The sequence below is a fragment of the Carassius carassius genome, chromosome 19 (assembly GCF_963082965.1).
Source record: "Carassius carassius chromosome 19, fCarCar2.1, whole genome shotgun sequence".
Lineage (NCBI taxonomy): Eukaryota > Metazoa > Chordata > Actinopteri > Cypriniformes > Cyprinidae > Carassius > Carassius carassius.
In genome coordinates this window covers 25,752,087-25,776,052 of record NC_081773.1, presented here as the reverse complement: position 1 = coordinate 25,776,052, position 23,966 = coordinate 25,752,087, and the positions used below count along the sequence as shown (strand labels likewise).

Genomic DNA, 23,966 nt, shown 5'->3' with positions numbered 1-23,966 from the left:
AAAATGGGTTTATAATAACAAGAATGCACAGATACTAAAATACTGCACAGAAACCTCACTGTCACATATGTAATATTAGTTTTTTGTTTTTACAGTGTCTAAAGTGGCTGAGGAGGCCAGTTATGAAGAGGAAGCCAAAGGTAAATGAATAAATATGAATTATGATGACTTATCTATTGTTTAGTTCTTTTAGAGGATTTTCTATAAAAAAAATATTTTCCATTATTATGAATCTACAGGTTTTTCAGTCACTAACAGAGTATGTTGATGTATAATATTTAGTATATATTATGATATATATTAGGCATTATGTATCAGTTGTTATACCATTATGTATTAATTGTATTGAACCATTGCATCATTTTTTTATTTAGTGTTTTCTACCTCGACTATATCAACCGAGGAGGATTCTTGCGCAACAAGTCTTCATCTAAAACAAAAAAGCAAAACATTTGAACTCCAGCCAAAGTGTAAATTATTTTCAGAACCAATAGAGAAAAAGCCAGAAAAGCCAGTTTTTGTAACTAAATTCTCATCAGCATTTGCTGCTGTTGGAAACACAGCTAAGTTTACTGTGATAGTTTCTGGATTTCCTAGGCCAACTATTCAGTGGTATCACAATGGCCAATTGATACAGTCCTCATCTTTTTATGCATTTTTCCAAGAGAAGGAAGAACATAGTCTTGTCATTACAAACATTACCAAAGATTTGGAAGGAGAGTATTCTTGCACTGCGAGCAACCGATTTGGCAAGTCAACATGTACATCTTATCTTCATGTAAAGGTGAAGGACATAAAGGAGCAGGAAAAGACTTTTGGGCAGCCTCCATATTTCATAAAAGAAATTGAGCATGTGAAGTGTGCAGTTGGTAGCCATGCTCTCTTTGAATACACCGTAGCAGGGGTTCCACTTCCTGATGTTCAGTGGTACAGGGGCACCAGTCATATACAGCCTAGTAAGTACTGCATCATTGTGAACAACACAGATGGGACCGGCTATTTAAAGATATTAGGCATTCAGGCAAGCAACAGTGGTCTTTACTCTTGTAGAGCATCTAATCCCCTTGGAGAAACCTCTTGCAGTGCAGAACTCATTGTATTCTTGGAGACATCTTCTGAAGCCACTGAATCACTTCTGTATAGTGTCAGTCTTCCAGAACAAGTCAGGACTAGCCTTCAGCAGGGTCACCAGGTGGTTTACACCTCTAGTATTGAAGAAAGGCAAACTGTTACAAGTGAGCAGATCGATACCTTACATGCTTTAGATATATCTGCAGCCACTGTGCACTTGGAGCAGGTAACTCGCCAAGCTACAGAGATTCAATCTCATGATGTGCAAGAGAGAGTAAAAGTTGCCCCTACCCAGCCAAAGCCAGTGGTGGCAACTCCTCTGCAACAGCTGCATATGGCTTCAATAACCTCTGCTGTTCAAGAAACACAAAGCTTTACTGAGCAGCATTGTGCTCAAATTGTTAGTCCAGAAGTACAAGAGCTTGAATTGAGTGTTGAGGAGCCCTCAAACTTTATGTCTGCCATTTCAGAGAGTTCTACACCTCTTAGCATAGTGAAAGCTAAGGATTTGATAAAAAGTGAAACAGAAAAGATACAAACAACTTCAGAGCCAAAGTTTATTGTTAGTGGTCCTCAAGTTGAAATGAAGTTACCAATTTTACAAGAAGAATGCACAAAAAGTAAAAGCCCTGAAGAGGAGAAAAGCTACAGAGTTGCAGAAGGGGTTAAGTTATTGTATACGGCAATATCATCAGAAAATGTAGCACTTACAGAAGGTCATATTTCAGATCTAGCAACTGTTGAGTCCATTAAATGTTTAGCAGAAAAAGAACAAGCCAAACCAGTGCTTACGTCAATCAGTGAGACTAAGCACACTCTCTTAAAAGAAAACAACTTTGAAATGCATAGACCAGTCGAGGAAACTGCTCAGCTCTCCAAAGAACCAATATTAAAATCAGCCCTGATTACTGAAGAAAAGAACAAGCTTCAAGCTGACAAAACCACTGGAATACCTATCCTGGAGCATCCTTTTTCAGTCCATTCCCAAAAAGAGGAGGATCAGGTGCTTCATTTACAGCTTATCAGTGATCAAGACACTCTTCTGTCTGAGGGCAGATTTACTACTGAGAAGCCATGTTCCGAGCAGGCGGATTTCAAACAAATGCCAATTCTTTTGCACACAGTTTCTTCTGATGACCAGAAAACAGTTTTTTATGAACAGGCAACACAGTTAGCATCCAAGGATACCACAATTGTTCTAAAGCCTAGAGAAGAGCTTCCTGCCCGAATTCATCTTCACTCAGTGCAGTCAAAAACCACTTTATGTAAAGAAGGGTTACTTTCATTCGAAAAACCAGATGAACAGAAAGCCATCCAGAGACAGGAAAAAAAACGTAAATTGGTAGCCACTAAAGAAGAACATGTAGAACTAACTTCGGATTATGCCAAAAGTCTTGATGTGATGGTAGAAGGTCTTAAGGTTGAGCACAAAACAGAACCTATACCCTTGAATGTTCTTCAGGTAGTCTCACAGACTGTTCCGCTTTCGAAGGAAAGGCCTCTGGTTAGTGAAGTCAAGCCACATAGTGCAATTGTGCAGAAAGAGGATTGGTGGAATAACATTCATGCAGCATCTGTGTCAGAATCTCATTCAATAGAAGAGGGTCTCACAGACAGTTTCAAAGCAGTTGAAAAAATCACTTGCGAGACAGATTTAGAAACGAAATTACCGGTTCAGTCTCTTCATGTAGAAGAAAAAGCTGTATCAATAGAGACTTGTGTTTCTCTTGAGGCTGCAGAGCAAGACTTTGCAGTTCGGATTCAAGAAGGTCAGTCTGTAAGGCAGTCAGTACTCATGGAGGAAAAACATACTCTGACAGGTGAAATGTCTAAGGGATTTACTAGATCAGAGGCAACTAAAATAAACATTACAACTCAGCCACTCGAACCTCTTTTAGTAAGTGAATCACAGGAAAGCAAAACTCTTCCAAAGGAACTTACCTTTGTAATTCCTGTACCAAAATCACACAGTTTGGACATCAAAAAACAGTTGGAAATGACACTTCGATGTGCTGTGTCTTGTGAGCAGTCTTTGCTTTTGGCAGATGTAGTGAAAACATTAGAAGTCGTAGAAGTAAAGGAGATCAAGGTGCATATGGAACCGAAATACATGATGTTCACTTACCTTATAACAACAGCTGGTCCACCCATAGAAATTACAATTGCTTTCGAAGGTGAATACGCCCAGACAGCAACTCTTAAAAATGAGCTTCAGGCAGCTTTGTACTCTATGCTTAATCAGGAGAAACCCATCTTGACCTCTGAAGAGTCAGACATTTTAAAACTTGATAGACCTGAGACATTGCAGGTTAGCAAAGCTTCTCCATATCCATTGTCCTCAGCAGTATTAACAGAAAATGTTGAAGTGTTTGCAACACCCAAAATACAGTCAGCTGCTCTACAAACAGAAGCTGAAGTCTCTTTCCAGTCTGCGATATCTCAAAAGGAAACTGCTATCCAGGAGTCAAGTCACCATGTGACTCAGAAGACTGTTGAATCCAAAATGGACATTTATAGTTTCGCTGAGGCTGAATGCAGGGAAATTAAAACTGTTTCAGATGAACATTATGAGAGAGTTGTGTGTGATTCAAATAATACAGTTGATGCCCCTCACAGGCAAGTCCCTGTGGAAGAGCCTATGGCTGTTCTTATTCAAGAAGACAAACGAGAGGAGGTTTTAATAGAGGACACTTTGACTAAGCATTTGACTGAAAAACTCTTTTTTGAAATACCTTTAAAAGACATTACTGCAGAGGATAATTCCAAGGTTACATTATCTGCGAGAGTAAAAGGTGTAAAAAGTGTAAACTGGCTTTTCAATGGAGTATTGATCAAATCTGGCCTAGAGTTCAAATGTTTAAGGGATCATGACTCTTACACACTAGTAATCAACAAAGTTATCAAGATGAAACACGAAGGTGAATATACCTGTGAGGCTGTGAGTGAAGCTGACAAGATATCATCATCGTCAAGGCTCACTGTTTTCTCAAGAGGTTGGACTGTTTGGATTTTGTCATCTTACAAGAAATAGATCATTCTTAACAATTCAACTTAGACCATCACTAATTAACTAGTAGGCAGCTGCTACACCATCTTCCCATTAGTTCACCATTTCTGTAAGAATTATTTTCAAGAAACCATTCTGTGTGCTAAACATCTTTTCACCCTCTTTCAAAATAATGCACATTTTTTCATCTTCTTCTGAGTTCTTCAAGCATGACCATGTCATGTGTGACTCTTCATCACCCTTTTGCTAATGCTCACATCACTTTTTTTCATGTCTTCCCAGGATTAGTAAACCCTGCCTTTCCGTCTGATATATCACTCAAATCAATTGTCATAATGTTGCCATTGTGATAATGTTTTTTTTCTCCTTGCATGTTTTAGTGCCTCCAGTTTTCAAGAAGAAGATTTGTGACATGCAGAGCAACATTGGCAGCCCAGTGAAGTTTGAATGTGAAATTGACGAGACACCCAATGTGACCTTCAAGTGGTTCAAGTATGGCTCAGAGATTAAACAGAGTGACAAATTCAGGATCATCAGCAGGCAAAGTACATCATCTCTAGAGCTTCTCAACCCAACAAAGGATGACGCTGGTGAATACAGCTGTTGCGCCTCAAACAAGCACGGTAGTGACACCTGTTCTGCTAAACTGAACTTCACCGGTGAGTAGCTGGTTTTGAATTTATATGCTTTGCTTTAGCTGCTGCCAACTCTTTAACAAAGGTTACTGATTTTCAAGGTTTCAGTGATTTTTTTCACCCTTTACATCCAATCTGCACTCTTCTGTATGACAGATTTGTGTACGTTTTGTAATGTTATATAAATATATGTTGCATATTATATTGTGTGTAGTGATTATGAAATTGCTGAAGACAGAAATGTCAAATCTTTTAAGCTCTTCCTCTTAATGTTATTCTTTTTATTCTTTCTTTTTTAATTAACACAATTAATCCATCTGTCTTTGTAACAGTGTCTGAACCAGAGACTTGGGAATTTATGTGATAGTTTTTATGTGATAAGATTTTTTTCCATATTCATTTTACTAAAATGAGTACAAAGGCTCATTTATTGAGTCTCTTCTGATTCAGTTCAGATATATTGTACAGATATAAGATACAGGTTACAAAATATATTTTTTTTGTGGTAGAGATAGCTGATACAGACAAACTCAGATTGATTCCATTTTAAAAATGTATATTCAATTTTCTATTGAGTGCATATTGGATTATAATAATTTTGGGAATTCATCTGTTTCAGTCATGTGACGTTTTCCAGCTCATCCACTTTTATGACCATCAGTGAAAAAAACTAAAATCACTGATTTTTTATCTTTAACAATCCCAGAAGCACAGACCATATCCAATTTAACTCTGTATAGCTGTGCTCTCTGTATGCTGGAGCTACATATTGAGATGGATTGTATGTGTGTGTATATATCCTGTCAATGATTTTTAGATGTAGTTGGGTCTGTGCTAACTTGAAATCTATAAAAATGTGTTCTGGGATCTGGGTATAGATCAAATCCAGTAGTTGATGTTTTTTTTCTTGGTAATACTGTTCATGTGTTTTTGTATTGATTGGCGTAACTTCTCTCTGTGGGTGGTCATAAATAAGAAGGTTGAGCAGAAAAAGTCACATTTCTGAAACCAACGGTATGATAAAGGACGGAAGAAAGATTCACAACATAGTTGGCTTTTCAAAAATGGCAAGACTAATCTAGAAAATAGTGTAAGGTCAGGACAAAACCAATTTTCTTTGGTGACAGAATATGGTAAGTCCTTTTTAGAGTACATGAACCAAGTGATAAATGTTCTGTGTTAGCTGATTTAGGATGTGTTTTAGTGTATGTTGTGAGTATGTGTATAGAATTTCTTAGAATTGTGATGGTTTGTCTATGACTTGTCAAGGTCTTTGGTTAAATGGTTAAAGCAGGCATATCTGTACAACTGCACTATATATAAAAGGCGTAGTGAGGGCCCCCCCGAAAAAATAAAAAAAATAACATTTGTTTAGACAGTGGAAATTAGTTGGAAATTAAGCTCATCTAGTGTACAATTACTAGGTTAGCTATGAAGTTTGTTAAAGTTATTTACCAAAACGATCAATACCACTGAATTCATGACTATGGTTATACTGAAATCCATTTAATTTTTATTCTCAGAATTACCAATGCTGGATGTAGAGAAGGTGACCGGTGCTTTATTTGGGACTGAGCTCATTGGTACTGCCCCGTTTGAAATAAACTTGTTGAAGAATAAGAGACATGCCAATTCTGACAAAAACATTTTTGAAGATTTAATTGAATATTTGGATACACTTGCATTTGAAAGTTCAGATGTTGGGGAGTACCAATGTTGCCTATCAAACGAAGTTGGAAAAATCACCTCAAAATCAATTGCTATGATAAGAGGTTAGTATGCTTGAGAAAGACAAGAAAAGAATAATTCCCTGCAGGTTCCCAGCACTAACAGGTGTGTTACTAACAGGCAGCGCGGGCTACAATGGCTAGCTAAAACTGTTAACAACGCTTTCAAAATTAAGCAGTTGCTGTTGCCATGACTTATATGATTCAGTTCTAAGCTTTCAAGGTTAACCTGCAATATCAACATTTTAAAAAGAATTTAATTAAAAAGAAAAACACCAGTGCAATACAATTAAAGGTAAAAATTAAGTAAAACTTCTAAAATATCTTTTTACATAGCTTTATTTCGTATCAGGAAATGCTGATCACTCATACAACCTGCAAGTTCATTCTTGAGAACACAAACACACCAAATAATATAAATAACTCTCACTGGTTTTATTGAAGGGGTCATATGATGCGATTAAAATTTTTCCTTTCTTTTTGATGTGTTACAAGCTCATTGTGCAAAAAGAATATCTGTAAAGACTAAAGTCTCAAATCCAAAGAGATATTCTTTATACAAGTTAAGACTTGTCCATACCCTCCTAAAATGCCTCGTTTAAACCGTCCCACGTCTACGTCACTGTGTGGGAAGATTTGCATAACACCGCCCAAATGTTCACACAAAGGAAGAAGGCGTAACTTTTATTCTTACTGTAGTACTGTTGCTGCTGCTGCCGCCATGTTGTTGAAACACTGTGTGTTTCGTTTGTGAAAGCAGAACTATTTTGTTTGGCCTTCCAAAAGAGGACGATGTCTGCTGCTTCATGCTGTTCTATAAAGCGAAGCAGTTCAAACTTTGTAAGGAAAGTCTGGTGCTTCTGACTCACAGCCTGTAAGTACATGTTTTATATTTAAAGAATTTGACACTGATGATTCAAACGCGAGTTTTGAGCAGTGTAGAGTAGCGTTTGTTTGTCGTTTCTCCAATCACAAATGCAGACATGGTTTTATGTTTACTCGGTGGAATTCACAACGCAACGCTTAAAACACAGTATGAGTCATTATAATCAGTAATTATGTCCCTACTGGATGCAACAAATGCCTCGTTTGTAATGGTTTTTAATGGTTTTGTCTGGTCAGCATCACAGCATGTTAAGGGGTGTAACATTTCTGTCACAACTTTGAGGTATTCAGCCAATCACAATGCACTGGACAGCTGGACAATCAGCATACACCTCGCTTTTCAGAATGATGAGCTTTGTAAAAATTCACTCATTTCAGAAAGGCAGGGCATGAAAACAAAAAATTGAATAATTTGAAAAATAATGTTTTTTTTTTTTTTTTTTTTTTTTACCTTAAACCGCATAAACACATTGCACTACACCAAAAAGACAAAAAAAAAACATAATGTTCTTTTTAGCAACGTCAAATGACCCCTTTAAACATATTTTCTATGTTCAGAAGGTTTTTTTTTTTCACTGGATTGTACGGGATTATTCTCTTCACTTCTTGATTGTTCTTCTGGCTTTGAATTTCCAAAAAGGCCATTGGGTTTCCACACACCAGTTCTTTGTCATAGAATCCACTCCTTACATTCCTTACGATGATACTGTGCGTTGAAATTGAATCATGGTGGAATAATTGGTTGTTCCACTTCTCTTGTTGTTGGAAAAAGGATGCAGGATCTTGAGATAATTAAACATGATTTTGCACTCTTTTAAGATTGGACTTTTTTGCGGACCTTGGACAGAAATGCATTCTCTGTATATTTTGGAGATCAAATATAATATTTTTTTTATTCGTGATTGCTGTTGTCGAGTGATACAGTGCCTTCTCATATCCCGTGTTTGTTATGTAATTGTAACTAAGGTTGTTTGGTTTAGGTTTGTTTTCTCTTCATCCGGAAGTATTTGCTCTGTTTCTTCTTCTTGTTGTGGATGTCAGAAACTATGGATTTTTTCTTTTACTGGTTAAAGAATAATGAATCTCTTGACAATGGTTGCTGGTAAAATTGGATGCAAAAACATCACTCTTGGAAAATTGTAAAGAAACATTGAACAAACTCTGCATCTTCTTAAAATTTTCTTATTCGAATCAGAACCACGTCTTTCTGAAGAGTATACCCAATTTCTTTGAAAAGGTGGTGAAATGGAAGATGTTCAAGAGAAGTCATATGTTTGGAAGAAACTGAAAAGTGACAGCAACTGCAAAATTCTTCAAAAAGGACACATTTCATTCCATGTTGAGTCTTTATTTAAAGGATGAACGAGTGAAGGATCGCATACAATTTGTGGCATTTTTACTGGAATAATGAAATTTCTTGCTTCTTGGATTCTGCAATAAAATAACAAGTCTAATAACTCCTGATGGTCCTCAGTGTTTACCTCTTACATGGAATACAGAATTATGTAAAAATGAAATGGCTGTGGAATAGAATTTTTTTTTTTGCAGAAACTTTGTCTTGGAATACCTACAAGAACAATACAGATAAGGATGTCAATGTTCTTGCAAAAATGTGTAATTCTTTAAATCAGATTCTGTTTACTGTGCTCTACATGGATTATATTTAAATAAATTAGACTCTTAGAACTTATGCAGACCTGGAAATGACACATCTCTAATATTTAGGCATATATATATATATATTTTCCTGGACTAAAGCATTTCAATCCTCTTCACCTCAGAGCCTGCCCGCTTTGTGAAGAAGTTGACAGACCTATCTATTCCAATGAGCAAAAAACTAAGACTTGAATGCACATTTACCGGAGCTCCAAAAATGTTTATCACGTGGTACAAGGATGGCAAACAGCTTTATGCTTCATATCGATACAACACCAAAGTTACATCAAATTCCTGTATCCTGGAGTGTCTGCATGAGTGCAACAATGAGACTACAGGAAGATACTCATGTGAAGTTTCAAACGTTTATGGGACGGATATATGTCATGCACAAGTAGTGGCAGTTACAGGTTTGTAGTTATTACTCGTCCTGCCTGCCCAATTTTCAAAGTTCCATACCCATGGATTTTTCCCATGGATATAAAAGGAATAGTTTGGTTTTGCATCTTTGGACCGCATGTCACCTGGAATGGTGGTTTTCTTTTATATACCATTAGTAAAATATTCTATTTGGGCTTCTTAGTTTAAGTTTAGTTTAGTGAAAGATTCCAGTAACTAAAAACACATAACTGGAATAGGCACTTCTCTAATATTAAGGCCTATATATATTTTCCTGGACTAAAGCTTTTCAGTCCTCTTCACCTTAGAGCCTGCCTGCTTTGTGAAGAAGTTGACAGATCTCTTCATTCCAATAAACGAAAAACTAAGACTTGAATGCAAATTTACTGGAGCTTCAAAAATGTTTGTCACTTGGTACAACGATGGCAAACAGCTCTATGCTTCATACTGATGCAACACTAAAGTTACATCAAATTTCTGTATTCTGGAGTGTCTGCATGAGTGCAACAATAATACTCATGTGAAGTTTCAAACATTTATGGAATGGATACAAGTCATGCACAAGTAGTGGTTTTTACAGGTTTATAATCTGAACTGGACTCTTGCCTGCCTGTCTCCCAAAGTTCCATACCTATGGATATAAAATAAATAGTTTGATATTGCAGCGTTGGACCACATTTCACCATTTTTTTTTTGTTTGCAACAGTATGGTGTACTGCTGTGACATTTTGCACGTTTGCTGAAGTGGCTCAAGCATCTTAAATGAAGTCAATTTTGTTCTATATCAAGGATGTGATGGGAGCTGGCATGTTTTTGAGTGTTTGTTGTTGTTGGATCCTGATCAACTTGAGTTTGCATCTGCAAGTTTCCCGAGGCACGCTTGGAAGATACAGCATACTTCAATAGACTTGAAGAGTTGTTTCTACTGAACAATCTGCATGTTTTAAAGATTGATATGTTGCCTGTTTGTATAGTTCTTGTCGCTAAGAAAATAATTGAAATGGATCTGATGATGTTCTTCTTAGAACCTGCCCGTTTTGTGAAGAGGTTGACAGACATGGCTATCCCACTCAGTCAGAAACTGAGACTTCAGTGTACATTCACTGGAGCACCGAAGATGTTTGTCACATGGTACAAAGATGGAAAGCAACTGTACGCCTCATACAGATACAACACAAGGATCATTGACAACACTTGCATCTTGGAATGCCTCCACGAATCTAACAATGAAACACCCGGAAAATACTCTTGTGAAGTATCAAATTTCATTGGCACTGATATCTGTCATGCCAACATAACTACAGTTACAGGTTCGTATGCCGTCCTAGTTGACTTATTTAGAGATATTTTTAATATTTAGGCAGACATAGCTTAAAAATAATTTCGTTAATTTCTTGTTCTCAGAACCTGCCCGTTTTGAACAGAAGCTTAAGGACAAAAAAGTTGCCATGAGCAAAAAACTGAAGCTTGAGTGCACATTTACTGGAGCTCCTAAAATCTTTGTCACCTGGTACAAGGACGACAAACAAATATATGCCTCTTACAGATACAATACTCAAGTTGTTGGAAACACCTGCACTCTAGAATGTCTACATGAATGCACAAAAGACACTCCTGGTAAATACTCCTGTGAGGTGTCCAATTCCTATGGAAGAGATATCTGTCATGCTGAAGTGACCACCGTTTCTGGTTAGTACGCTTTTAAAGGCTCTTTGTCCTAAAATTAGTGTTGGATGGAATTCTAGTTGATTCTCTAGCCGAAGCCAATGATTTGCAAGCATATTGATGATGCTCATCCAATATTGTTCCTCTTAGGACCTGCTCATTTTGTGAAGAAGCTCACAAACCAGACTGTTCAGTGGGGTCAAAAGTTGAGACTTGAATGCTCCTTCACAGGAATTGAAAAACTGTTTGTCACATGGTACAAGGATGGCAAACAGGTCTATGCTTCATATAGATGCAACACTAAAGTAATTGGAAACACTTGTATTTTGGAATATCTCCATGAGTGTGATGAGGATACTCCTGGAAAATATTCTTGTGAGGTTAAAAATGAAGATGGATCTGATATTTGTCACGCGCTGGTCACCCTTGCGACAGGTCAGTTAACTGTAGTCAGCTAATTTGAGTGAATTTGCAGATCATCCGACATTTCCGTTTTTTCCATACATTCCAAAGCACTTTGTTTCTTTAATCTCAAAGAGATCAACTTTCTCTAGATAAACTATAAAATAGAATTCAACATAAAATACTGACGGCATTTGCAAAGGAAATTTTTAGAGCAAACTTAGAGCAATTAGAGTATGAAAAAACAGTAAATAAGCTCAAACTTAAAATTCAATGTAGAGTACACCGTGACTTTAGAACTGGTGTTGACTTCAACAATAGCACTGGTGCAAAATTGCAAAATGCAAACTATTGTTATTTTTTTTAATAGTGTTATAATTTATATGTAATTATAATGTTTAGCAATGTTCATAATTAGCTTTTATTTTTATACTACTTATTATTCCTTTTCATTTTAGTTTTAATAATAGTCTTTTGTGCTTATCGTTTCTTGTGCTTTATTAGTGTTTTTTTTTGTTATTTAAAAGTTGTTTTACATTTAGGTTTAGTTTTAGTACCTTTTATGTTCATAATTCAAATTTCATCTAATATTTATTTATTTTTTATTTTAATTTAGCTTGATTTCAATTAACAACATTATTTTTATCATTCTAGTTTTGGTTAACAGTAACAACACTAATGCAAGAAACGTTAGCAAAAATGCATTAAATTAAGCATTAAATACAGTTGTGGCTGCTTCAAGTAGTACACAGCTTACACTTCAGGCTTAAATTTTATGCTAACTCTATAATATCACATTTAACAGACCTTGAGTAGTCTAATAAGACACTTTAGTCTCCTTTTCTACTATAGAATTTTTACTTTTTATTTCTAGAAGTAAGATTGGAAGGTTAGATTGGAAGTGCTATGGCAGGGGCATTGCAGAAATGAATCGTTTGGTCAAAGGATTGAGAAGACTAATACAAGAGACTGCAAAATTGAAAGTGTGGATAAAACTGCACGCCAAGCCCAAAAGACAGATGCTTGTCTTGCCATGCAAGCAAAGAACTTGATTTAAAAAAAAAAAAAGAAACCAACAACACACGAGTTTCATTAAACCCTTTATGACATGTATTTTGATTAAATATGTGACCTTGTGCGTGTAATGTGTTTTGTTTTCAGAGCGCAAAATTCCACCAACTTTCACTAAGAAACCCTCCGAGCACATTGAGGATGCCGAGGGAAAATTGGTGAAGCTTGAGGGTCGAGTAACTGGGTCACAGCCTCTATCTGTAAGCTGGTGTAAAGATAACAGAGAAATCGACACTTCTGACATCTATGACATTTCCTTCAAGAGCAACACGGCTGTGATGTGTCTCAAGAAATCCACAGTCACAGACTGTGGTGTTTATACATGCAGCGCTTCTAATGAAGCTGGCACTGCTTCCTTCCAGGTGGTGGTTAACATCACAGGTAGTCAATATTATCTTACTGCATGATTTCTTATTTCTCACTTGTCAAATCCCTTTCCTTCTTTGCATGTTAGTTTCTGGTGGTTCTGTTTCTGTGATGTGTATTACATTCCACTTTCTGTTGTACTGCATAAACCTGTCCTTCATTGAAAAGCACAGATAGAAATACTATAACTGTTCACTTTTTTAATATCTAGAGCAAAAAAGGCCACCGACTTTTGACATTCCCCTTAAACCAGTGACAGTGAGTGAGGGAGAAAGACTAAACCTTAGCTGCCATGTCTCTGGGTCATCACCAATGAAGATTCAGTGGATGAAAGACAGAAGGGAGGTCACATCCTCTACTAACAACAAGATGATATTTGTGGATGGCACAGCCACCCTGGAGATAAACCAGACATCCAAAACTGATGCAGGAGATTATCTGTGCAAGGCAACCAACAGTGCTGGTAGTGAATTCTCCAAGACCAAAGTCACGATCAAAGGTAATTAGAAGACTATTGTAAATCTAACTTTTCTGTAATAATCATAATCAGTGCATATTTCAATGCAGCTAAATTAAAAATATAGCATGTAATAACCAAACTTATTCTTGGTTTGAATTCACATTTAATTAGTTTCGTTGTTTAATGTTCTACCTTTGGGTGTAATTTTCTCAACTTTTCTAACAGTACCAAGTAGAGTTTAAGCTAATGTATGAATTTCTTATTTCATTGTCATGTGTTTCAGCATCTTTACCATCTTAATGATTTCCACATCTTGTTTTGTTTGCTCCTTAAGTGCTTTGGATACATCTGATCTTGCAGTTTCTCACAAAGTTAATTTTTTTTCATAGGGAACCACTAAGCTTGCAGTGTTATGCTGTGATCTTGATAATATTTTAAGAACATTTGTTTTGCACATGCATATTTATTCTTGATTCACCAAGGATCTTTTTAGACATGCATTTTATCTGAGCAGCAATACTTTAGGCACCAATGCTTAGATTTACATAAATTGCTAACTATCTGACCTGTGAGCGTTATTATTTTTGTTAGTGGAGAGTTTTTTACAGTCTAAAGCAGTGTTGCATAACCCTGTTTCTGGAGATCTACCTACCTGCAGAGTTCAGTTTGCTTCAGCATATCTGCCTGTAATTATCAAGTGCTCCTGAAGATCTTAATTAGCTGGTTAAGTCATGTTTGTACGGAGCCCCGCACATGAGGTAGGCTAAATCTTGTGCACGATTTACTAATTCATTCCCTCAATGTACTAAAACGTGCACACAACGGAACGGATTAGTAAATCGTGCGCACAATTAATTTATTTTTTCTTGCATGTCATCTGCGGGGGTCCGTATGTTTGATCAGGGTTGGAGCTGAACTTTCAAACTTTCCTGCAAAGTTCCTCTAGGAATAGGGTTGGGCACCACTGGTCTAAAGCATATGCACTAAACTTGTTTAAATGCTGAGATGTGCCTAGTATTCTTATCTAGATTTCAGTCCCAAGTTACTTAATATGATGTTACATTGTCGGTATTACTCAGATAAAGCAGGTGCAGCACCTGTAATAGCACCAGCAGCCCCCACAGCACCTCAAACAGTTAAAAAACTGGATAACCTGTTCTTCATTGAGGAGCCCAAGAGCATTCACATTGTTGAGAGTAAGTTGCTGCGTTCTGCTGAACAGTGTAGATATGTATTTTTATGATTCGTGTTACATTTTGAATTACATGATGGAATCACATCATATTCTGGATTACAGAGGGTACAGCTACCTTCATTGCTAAAGTTGGTGGTGATCCCATTCCCAATGTGAAATGGATGAAGGGCAAATGGAGACAAATGACTCATGGTGGTCGCGTCAACATTCAACAAAAAGGCCAAGAGGCCAAGTTGGAGATCAAAGAGGTAACCAAATCTGACTCTGGTCAGTACAGATGTGTTGCTTCAAACAAACATGGAGAAATTGAGTGCAGCACAGACTTGAATGTTGATGAGAAGAAAGAGTCCGGACCAGAGATGGTCAAACTGAAGAAGTGAGTCAGAAATTGTGGTTTTCCTTGGCAGAAAAGCTCAAAATCACAATTCTGAAATGATTATAACCTTGCACTCTTTTTTGTTACGTTCAGGACTCCATCAAAGCAGAAAAGTCCAAGGGAAGAAAAAGACATTGACATTGTTGAGTTGCTAAGAAATGTAGATCCAAAAGAGTATGAGAAATATGCTCGCATGTATGGAATCACAGACTTCCGGGGTCTCCTTCAAGCTATTGAGTTTCTGAAGAAGGAGAAGGGTGAAGAAAGTGGAAGACCGGTAGATAAATCTATATTGTTTTGTCTTAATAGCTCATCAAAATCTTACTTTTTCCTACACCTTATTGAGATAAAGATCTTCAACAAATAGGCTTAATCAGTGCCCTTGTTTTCTGAATCAGGAAAGTGAACATGGAAGAGAATATGATGAGGATTTGGCTAAGCTTGTGTCTGATTTGCAGAGGCGTATGGAACACAGTGAAGTATGTTCCTTCTTTGGGAAGTTGAAGAACCACTGCTTCAATTTTCAGACATATTTCATTTTGATACATATGCTTATCAGATGCATGTTGATGGCCTAAATGTATGAATATTTTGTTTTTGCAGCCTGTTACCCTCCTTAAAGACATCACAGATCAGACAACTAAAGTTAACAAAGAGACAGTGTTTGAGTGTGAGATTAAAATCAACTATCCAGAAATTACACTGTCTTGGTATAAAGATACACAGAAGCTAGAAACTAGTGATAAATATGACATTAAACTCGTGGGCGACCGTCATATATTGAAGATCAAGAACTGTCAGACCAGTGACCAGGGAAATTACCGTGTCGTTTGTGGGCCACATATATCCAGTGCCAGACTGACAGTGTTGGGTAAGTCAATTTTAAAGACCTTGCTTTCTGTATTCAAATACCATTTTTTTGTGCCTATAATAAATTGAGGCACATTACCTTAATATTCTACAGAGAGTCAGGATCATGTCCAGAAACCATCACCTGGTAAGAGGGTAGAATTGCATAGTAGTGGACTGCTTACTGACACATATTATAGATTTATGTCTCATACCATATGCACTTCAATTAAATGACAGAATGAGGGTAACATAAATTGCCCAATCATGTAAGGAAATTACTAACCTCTTCTTGTTTCTCTACCTACGAGTAAATGCTAAGCATCTTTTTAATTTTCCTCTTAATGCTTTAAAATTGCTTGGCTATAGTGGTGTTAATTGTGTACCAACAAAGTGTTGGATTAAACAAAAAGTGTGTGCGTTTGAAACCACATTTACATTTCTTCTTATTTCTTTCTTCTTTTCCTTTTTTAATTATTATATTTTTTTATCTATTTATTTATTTTTATTTTATTTGAAAACAGTGACATTTTGAGATAATTAACCATTCCAAAATGTTTGTTTATTTCTAGCGGATCAAATTCAATTCACCAAGCGCATTCAAAATATTGTGGTGAATGAGCGTCAGTCTGCCACTTTTGAGTGCGAGTTGTCTTTTGACAATGCGGTCGTCACCTGGTATAAAGATGCATGGGAGCTTAAAGAAAGCCTGAAATATACCTTCAGGTGTGAGGGACGAAGGCACTTTATGATTATCCGTAACGTAACATCTGACGATGAAGGTGTGTACATTAGTCCTTATGTACTGCTCAGTGGCTCAAAATAAATATAGAATTAAGCAGATTTAAACTCAGTTAACTTCACTGTAAATCTTTTAGGCGTGTACTCTGTGATTGCGCGCCTGGAGCCTGTTGGTGAAACTAAAAGTACAGCTGAGCTTTATCTGTCAGGAAAAGGTAAAATCTACAGCAGCGTCACTTTGTGGCTTGTTTTCTAGAATTTAGTCAACAGCAATTATATTTGATCTTCTTTTGCAGAATTTGAAATAAGAACATGTTATTTTGGTAAGTGGTTTGTTATGAACTAAATAACTTGTGAGAATTAACCATCTCTAAGTTGCTCCTCAGTCTCCTACCCCAACTAATGTCTTTACAAATTCTGCAAAATGTAACCACAAACTTTATTCAGTGAAACCATTAAATAATAAAAAAAATAATTAATAAATTAACTTAATCTCAACCTGTCCAGATGTTCCAGATACATCGATACATGTGCCAGATGTGTCATCTGTGATTAGTTTTAAAGGTAAGACTAAAACAAATAAAGAGATGTAATTAATAGAAGACCATAATGTTCAATAGTTTCATCGTAACTTACCTGTTACCTTTTGATTAAAAGAAGAATCTTCAGAATTTCATAATGAAGAGAAGTTTGAAATAACAGGTACTATTTCAAATTAAAATGAATGTGTAATGTTTCTTAACCTTTAACGTGCAAACTTGGTGAGTACATTAAATACACTAAAAGACTAAACTAAATGTTTTCATCATGTCGACCCCCAAATGCATCAGTTAACTAATATTACCATATCATTAGCACATTACCATTTAATCTCACCTTGGTATCCTCTAGAGGAGACGTTTTAATGAAAATACAACTAATGTAATATGATCATGTTCTAAAGTTGGTATTTCTTTCTTAGTTTCTTTTTTGTTATCTTTGCATTTCTACTAACATCTGAGCTGAACGAGATTTTGTCCAACACGGTTATTACAGAATTGTATTTTATTTTTTCTATTAAAAAGAAAACAATTGTATTATTGTACGGTAGAGTGTGAGAACTGGACCGTTCAAGAGGAGAGTGTCCCTTATGAATTCTTTTCACTGCAAGGTACACTGTAGTTAACAGTCTTAGAGTCTTTAACTAAGAGCATAACTTTTTGCTCGTCTTATTTATACAGTATTTGTATAGACTTTCTTCACTCATCTTCATGATAATATTTTTTTTACATATATTTTGTCAATGTATTATGTGTATATCTTGTCTTTTTGATATAACTGGCTATTAAACATCATCACCGCTTATCCCTTTCAATAACCAACTCCTCCATCATTTTCAATTCATCATCATTAACATTTTTAATCAACAGGTATTGTGCTGCAAACCTTGTGTGTGTGTATGTTTGAAACTGAATTTGTGTGTCAATGTTCATGCCTAAGAATGTTCTTGTTTTTCATCAGAATTGAAGAAACCCATTGAGGAGACTGTAACAAAACGTGTAGTGGAAAGGACAGAGGAGGTCCCTATAAAAGGTATTGGATGAAGAAAAAATGCTTTGCTTATGGCTGTCCCTGATGATCTCTTAACATTTATATATGTAAAGCCAACTACCTTTTTATTTATTTTTTTACTCCAAAACTTACAACATGTTGTCTTGTACTGAATCAAAAAAATTTAAGATTTTTGGTTCTTTCCTTGTCTGAGTGTTGTGTTTGTGTATGATTATTATTACTGTCACTGTGCAGTTGTTCATTGTATAATTGCTTTTTATGACTGGTCTTGGTTGTATGTCCATGAATGTGTTCTTCTAATGCTTGTGCCATCATGCTAAAAGCATGGACGCTTTGGCTACTTAAACTATGCTTAAGCTTTGCCGTTGTATTTTAACAAAGCTGATGTATTTTATATACCTGAAGTTATGGAGCAACCAGAAGAGAAAACTGAAACATCCTTTGTACAGCCTCCAGTTCCTGAGAAAGGTATTATTATGTCTTTGCTTGAGTGTTATATTGTTCCATTGTTTCTTACATCGGTGTTCTTTTTTTTTTTTTTACTAAAATATTTAAACCAAATCTGTTTTCCTGTTTATGAGATGTCTGTTTCTTACCATATAAATTGTGTTTGTGTACTTGCTGTATATGTAGCTCTTTGGTGTAAAGATTCATGCTTTGCAACTTAATTTTATTTCTATGATGCCATGATATTTTTAAGAACCTGAAGTCAAGAAGCCTGTTGAGGAAAAAGTCCCATCTGTCAAGGTGGCAGAGCAAAAAGAACAACCCACACGCAAAGGTATTACCAGAACCATGTGTTTTAGTGTGTATAATATTTTATATGTTCTATGTATGTTGATTGTATGTATAAATATGTTTCTTTTTTCAGTTCAAATTTATGCATGTTATGTGTGTATGTTGATATGTGTGTAACTGTAATTTGCAGTTTCTTATTGTCATGTTCTGGCTATGTCGTAAAGTATTCTTAATGTCTTGGGATTCTAAATATCTTGCACACAGAAATTAAATATCTAAAGCTGCTGTTGTATAATTTCTGTTTGTGTTGTTAGTCTCCTTTGAGACTTTATAGCAATATCAGTGTTACTTAAAGATGTTCTCAAACCTACACCCTCAGAGCCTAAACCTCAGGTGCCAGCAGAACCAAAGGCTACAGTGGTTGAACCAAAACCTGAACCTAAGTCTGAGCCAAAAGCTCTAACCATACCTGAGCTCACAACTGTGCCCAAGCCTGAGCCAAAAGCTCTACCCAAACCTGAGCCCACACCTGTGCCCAAGCCTGAGCCAAAAGCTCTACCAAAGCCTGAGCCCAAACCTGAGCCCAAGCCTGAGCCAAAAACTACACCAAAGCCTGAGTCTAAACCTAAGCCTGCAGTTGAAAAGAAAATTGAGGCACCTTCTGTCAAAGGTATTACGTGTAATTGAATCATCTGTGATATTTGTGTGTATGTGTTTGTTTTGTGAGTCTGTGTTAAGTACTGTATGTACGAGTGCCTTACTAAATTTGTTAGACTCTTTGAATCAACCTCTTGTTCAACTTCAAAATATAAAGTTCTCTCTGCTTTATATTTTTGGTTTTACGGTATGCTTCTTTGTTTCTGGTGTTCTTTTAAAGCACCTGAAGCTACAAAAAAGCCAGAAGCTGCACTTCAACCATCTTTAGATATAAAAAAAGATGAGGTTTTAACTCCAAAGCCAGACACTACTCAAATAAAAGGTAACTTTAAATTTACTTAAAAAAAATTACTTGGCATAAGTCCGCCAAGGGATCTTAAAACAATTTCATTTTTTGTTTGTTGTCTGTGCAAAACTTTGTCACCAAAAATGGTGCTCTTGAAATGCATGTGAAACTCTTATCTTGATCTTTTAATTGATTCTTTTCATTGTATGGGCTTCTGCATTCTAGTGTGAATGTCTTTTTGATTTATGACTGTTTAACACATGTGTTCTTTTGAAGCTTTTGTGGAGATCAAGGAAATAGAAGCACCAAAAATAAAGCTAGATGTAAAACCAGATCCTGGACATGCTGCTGCTGAACCACCAAAGAAAGAAGTCTCTACACTACTAACAGATGAATCTATCAATGATCATTTGACTGTCCACTCTGAGCCATCAAGTGTAGAGCCAGCTAGTCGGCTTAAAACTACACAAAGCCAGCCTCCTGAACCAGTTAGAAAACAAGTAGTCACAGCTTCACCGGAAGTTATAGTTGAACAAACAAGAAAACAACCTCCCCAAGAAGTTCTAAAAGCAGAGCCAGTGTCTTTAGCCAAACCTTCAGAGCCACCTCAAACAGATCAAGCTAAAAAGCAAGTGCCATTAAAGAGTGAGTCAACCCCTAAAATCAATGAGCAAGCACTTGCTAACAAAAAGGAGGGTCATCCACAGAAAGGTATTCTTCAGTCTTCATATTCAGCTCCTTATAATGCATTGCATTAATGGGTTAGCAATAATTAAAAAACTCTCTTTAAAGGTGTATTGTTATATTATTTACTCTTCTTAATATGCTGTTCTTTGTCTGGTATTATTTTTATATTTATGAAGTGGTTGAAGTAAAGGCTGCAGAACTGCCATCTGAGAAAAAGCCTGTGACAAAAGCTAAAATGGAGACCGAGATTCCCTCAGCCAAAGGTATGCTCGGCTGGTCATAGGAGATACAAATCAAATTTGTGTGATACAAAAACAGATCTCCCACCATTTATATCATAACCATTATTAACAGTTTAATCATAGATAGCTGAGGAATTATTTGTAATATTATTAATATATTAATCTACTATGGGTTAAATCAGTTTAACCTTCAATAACCTAAGCCAGAGAAAATATAGCATTTTGGCAATTCTGGAGAATAAAAGATTATTCCTACTCTTTTTGATGTTGGTATATGAATATTTTATTGAAAATTCTTTTGCCACCATTTCATGGTGCAATCTTAAAAAATCTTTCATCTTTCAAGTCTTTGCAGCTTCTGAGAAGAAAACTGACCAATTTCCTCATACATTGGAAGTAACTCAGAAGATTTCCATGGAGGAAATGTTTCTGAAGGACAAAATTGTGGAAGAGAGTGAAAACGTGCCTCATCAACCTGAGGAAGTTTTGTCTTATCAAAAGCATATTATAAGGATGGATGTGAGTCAGCACAGTAGAGAATCAGCTGCTGAAGATGTAAAGATAATTAAAACAGAGGTTTCCCAGAGGCCAGAACCCTCTTTTGAGCTGAAAAAAACAAAGGAGATACCTGAGATGAAATGGTCAAAACAAGAAATGCACACTGAGAAAAAGGAAAGGAAATTAGAGATGTCCAATGTTGAAACATTTCCAGAAGCTGTGGTGCTACTTGGCATTGAGACACCTCAGAAAAGTGAAGACATTATGCCAGATAAAAAGAAAACATCTGAAGATATTCCTCTACAAAAGAAAGATGACACCCCTAGAAAAGAGATGGCCATTCAGAGAGAAATAGATATTCATAAGAAAGAGTCTATTCACTTACAGCAGTCTGTTCATGATGACAAGCGATCACATGAGGAAACCCCTCAGAAATTACCAGAGATGACACCAATAGTAAAACCAGAAGAAAAGGGAACTATTTTAAAGGAAGTGCGTAAAGCACTTGAAAGAGGTAAACCTTCCAGTCTTCAGGAAATGCATTGATTGGTATATTGCAATCTTGAATTTTTTGTCTTCAGGTATTTGCCGAAAAAGGCAACTGTGATTTGCTTTTCTTTGTCTTATAAGTCTTGTGCCTGCATGTTCTTCTTTAGTTTCTTGAATCTTGAATATGTTATAATTCTTAATTAGATAAGAAGACCCTGGCTGTTACAACTCCTGTGTCAGAAGTTGTTTTTCCTGCAAAAGGTACTCAAAGGAAGCCTAGGAGATTTGGTGCTATTACTCTTCAGCTCTTAGTTTAGTGTGTGACACTTTGTCTGTATGCTTAACTGTATATGTTCATGGTCTATTTCTTCATTGTGATCACGGCTTACTTTTATTTAAAGAACCAGAATTAGTGAAGAAACGTGAACCAGAAGTCCCAAAGCCAACTGTGGCTCCAGCTGAACAGAAAATATCGCCTCCATCAAAAGGTATACAGAGCAAATCTGGAAGAACCATTTTCTGCTATAAAAGTCAGTCTTTGATATCATGTTTGTTTTTTATTTTCTTTTTGTTTCCAATTACACCTTATTCCACGTGTGGCTTTATTATTTTTAAATGTGATTATGGTATTGTCTTAATTAAAGAGCCAACTGTTGAAAGGAAAACATCACCTGAGGCACCAAAGCCAACTGTGACCCCAGTTGAACAGAAAATATTGCCTCCTTCAAAAGGTATTCAAAGTCACATTGTGGTAGAACTCTTTTCTGGTCTGTTTGTTAGTCTTTAACATGTGTTTGCTTGATTTGTTAGTCTAATCTTTTTCTGTGCTCATCTTTACATGTTTTTTGTCCCGTCAAATAATTTCTTTGTCCCATTTGTCATTTGTTGTTCTTGCTTGTGATTTATGGCATTGTTTTATTTAAAGAACCAACTGTTGAAAAGAAACCAGTTCCTGAAGTACCAAAGCCAACTGTTGCTCAAGTACAACAGAAAATAGTATCTCCTCCAAAAGGTATTAAAGCAAACATGTTTTTTTCTGGTCTATAGTCTTTGGAATGAAGTGTGATTGCTTGTTCTTATTTGTGTTCTTCTTTAAATGATTCTTGTCCAGTCAAATAACATCTTATTCCACATTGCCTTCACTATTTTTGGTTGTAATTATGATATTGTTTTATTTAAAGAGCCAACTATTGAAACAAAACCAGTTCCTGAACTACCAAAGCCAACTGTGGCTCCAGTAGAACAGAAAATAGTATCTCCTTCGAAAGGTATTAAAGCAAACATGTTTTTCTGGTCTAAAGTGTTTGTAATGATGTGTGATTGTTTGTTCTTATTTGTGTTCTTCTTTAAATTATTCTTGTCCAATCAAATAACATCTTATTCCGCATTTGCCTTCACTATTTTTGGTTGTGATTGTGGTATTGTTTTATTTAAAGAGCCAGTTGTTGAAAAGATACCAGCTCCTGTGGCACCAGAGCCAACAGCAACTCCATTTGAACAGAAAGTCAGTCTTCCCACAGGTAGAGTCTCTGTTTTCATGTCTTCTGTATCAGTTGTTATTGTTGTTGGTGTTCCCTTTTTGGGTTCTTAATGTGTCTTTGAGGGCTTGTGAATTCTACTTTTTTGAAGTATCTTTTGAATCTTGTCATTTGATTACATGCTTGTCTTAAAATACTTACTAACCAGTTTACCATGTTTTTATTTTTCTTAAGCAGAATTATGGATGAGAGGTGTCTACTTTTGTTTTACAATTTGTTTAAACATTCCCATTTAGTGTACGTTAGGTTAGTATGAACATTCATAATGAGAAAATAATTTAAGCAACATTCACCTATTTTCTTAGCTTAAAATACCTTCTTTCTTAATTTGACCCCAAAGGAAATGTTTCATAGAATGTCTTTTATACAATGAAAGTGGACACAGACCAGGGACTGTCAAGTTCCAAAAAGGCATCATAGAAGTAGTATATATGACTTGAGTTATATTCAGAGTTTTCTGAAGACATATGATCTCAGTAACAGATTAAAATTAAAGTTAATTACTGCAAATTTAACACTTATGGTCACCCTTCACTTTCATTGCATAAAAGGAAATGCTATAAATATTTTCTTAAAGTAATGTAATGCATTTTGAAAGATAAAAGAGGAGTAAATGAATTGAGTAAATTCAAATTTTTAAAGTGAATTCAATCTAACTTGTACTTAATGGTACCTGTTTAATCTGAAATGATCTCTGAAACAGATGCAGAAAAGGGCCCTGTTACAGCTCCTGGACCTGCTGGCAAAGGTATGTTGATGTGCGAGTTAAATGCCA

General features: G+C 36.0%; 1 protein-coding gene across 1 annotated transcript in view; it reads left to right on the top strand.

Moving 5' to 3' along the window:
• ttn.1 (titin, tandem duplicate 1) overlaps positions 1 to 23,966 on the top strand; it is a 140,520-nt gene that overhangs the window by 19,078 nt on the left and 97,476 nt on the right. Inside the window, exons 38-68 of the mRNA XM_059500462.1 lie at positions 96 to 140; positions 4,459 to 4,737; positions 6,237 to 6,485; positions 12,609 to 12,899; positions 13,096 to 13,383; positions 14,424 to 14,540; positions 14,642 to 14,915; positions 15,009 to 15,192; positions 15,314 to 15,394; positions 15,519 to 15,786; positions 15,880 to 15,912; positions 16,337 to 16,546; positions 16,643 to 16,720; positions 16,802 to 16,828; positions 17,013 to 17,069; positions 17,163 to 17,207; positions 18,006 to 18,077; positions 18,462 to 18,524; positions 18,757 to 18,837; positions 19,174 to 19,464; positions 19,672 to 19,773; positions 20,014 to 20,448; positions 20,601 to 20,687; positions 21,013 to 21,678; positions 21,858 to 21,914; positions 22,055 to 22,141; positions 22,298 to 22,384; positions 22,579 to 22,665; positions 22,835 to 22,921; positions 23,090 to 23,173; positions 23,895 to 23,939. Coding sequence (XP_059356445.1) covers positions 96 to 140; positions 4,459 to 4,737; positions 6,237 to 6,485; positions 12,609 to 12,899; positions 13,096 to 13,383; positions 14,424 to 14,540; positions 14,642 to 14,915; positions 15,009 to 15,192; positions 15,314 to 15,394; positions 15,519 to 15,786; positions 15,880 to 15,912; positions 16,337 to 16,546; positions 16,643 to 16,720; positions 16,802 to 16,828; positions 17,013 to 17,069; positions 17,163 to 17,207; positions 18,006 to 18,077; positions 18,462 to 18,524; positions 18,757 to 18,837; positions 19,174 to 19,464; positions 19,672 to 19,773; positions 20,014 to 20,448; positions 20,601 to 20,687; positions 21,013 to 21,678; positions 21,858 to 21,914; positions 22,055 to 22,141; positions 22,298 to 22,384; positions 22,579 to 22,665; positions 22,835 to 22,921; positions 23,090 to 23,173; positions 23,895 to 23,939 — 4,857 coding nt within the window. The remainder of the gene's footprint in view (positions 1 to 95; positions 141 to 4,458; positions 4,738 to 6,236; positions 6,486 to 12,608; positions 12,900 to 13,095; positions 13,384 to 14,423; positions 14,541 to 14,641; positions 14,916 to 15,008; positions 15,193 to 15,313; positions 15,395 to 15,518; positions 15,787 to 15,879; positions 15,913 to 16,336; positions 16,547 to 16,642; positions 16,721 to 16,801; positions 16,829 to 17,012; positions 17,070 to 17,162; positions 17,208 to 18,005; positions 18,078 to 18,461; positions 18,525 to 18,756; positions 18,838 to 19,173; positions 19,465 to 19,671; positions 19,774 to 20,013; positions 20,449 to 20,600; positions 20,688 to 21,012; positions 21,679 to 21,857; positions 21,915 to 22,054; positions 22,142 to 22,297; positions 22,385 to 22,578; positions 22,666 to 22,834; positions 22,922 to 23,089; positions 23,174 to 23,894; positions 23,940 to 23,966) is intronic.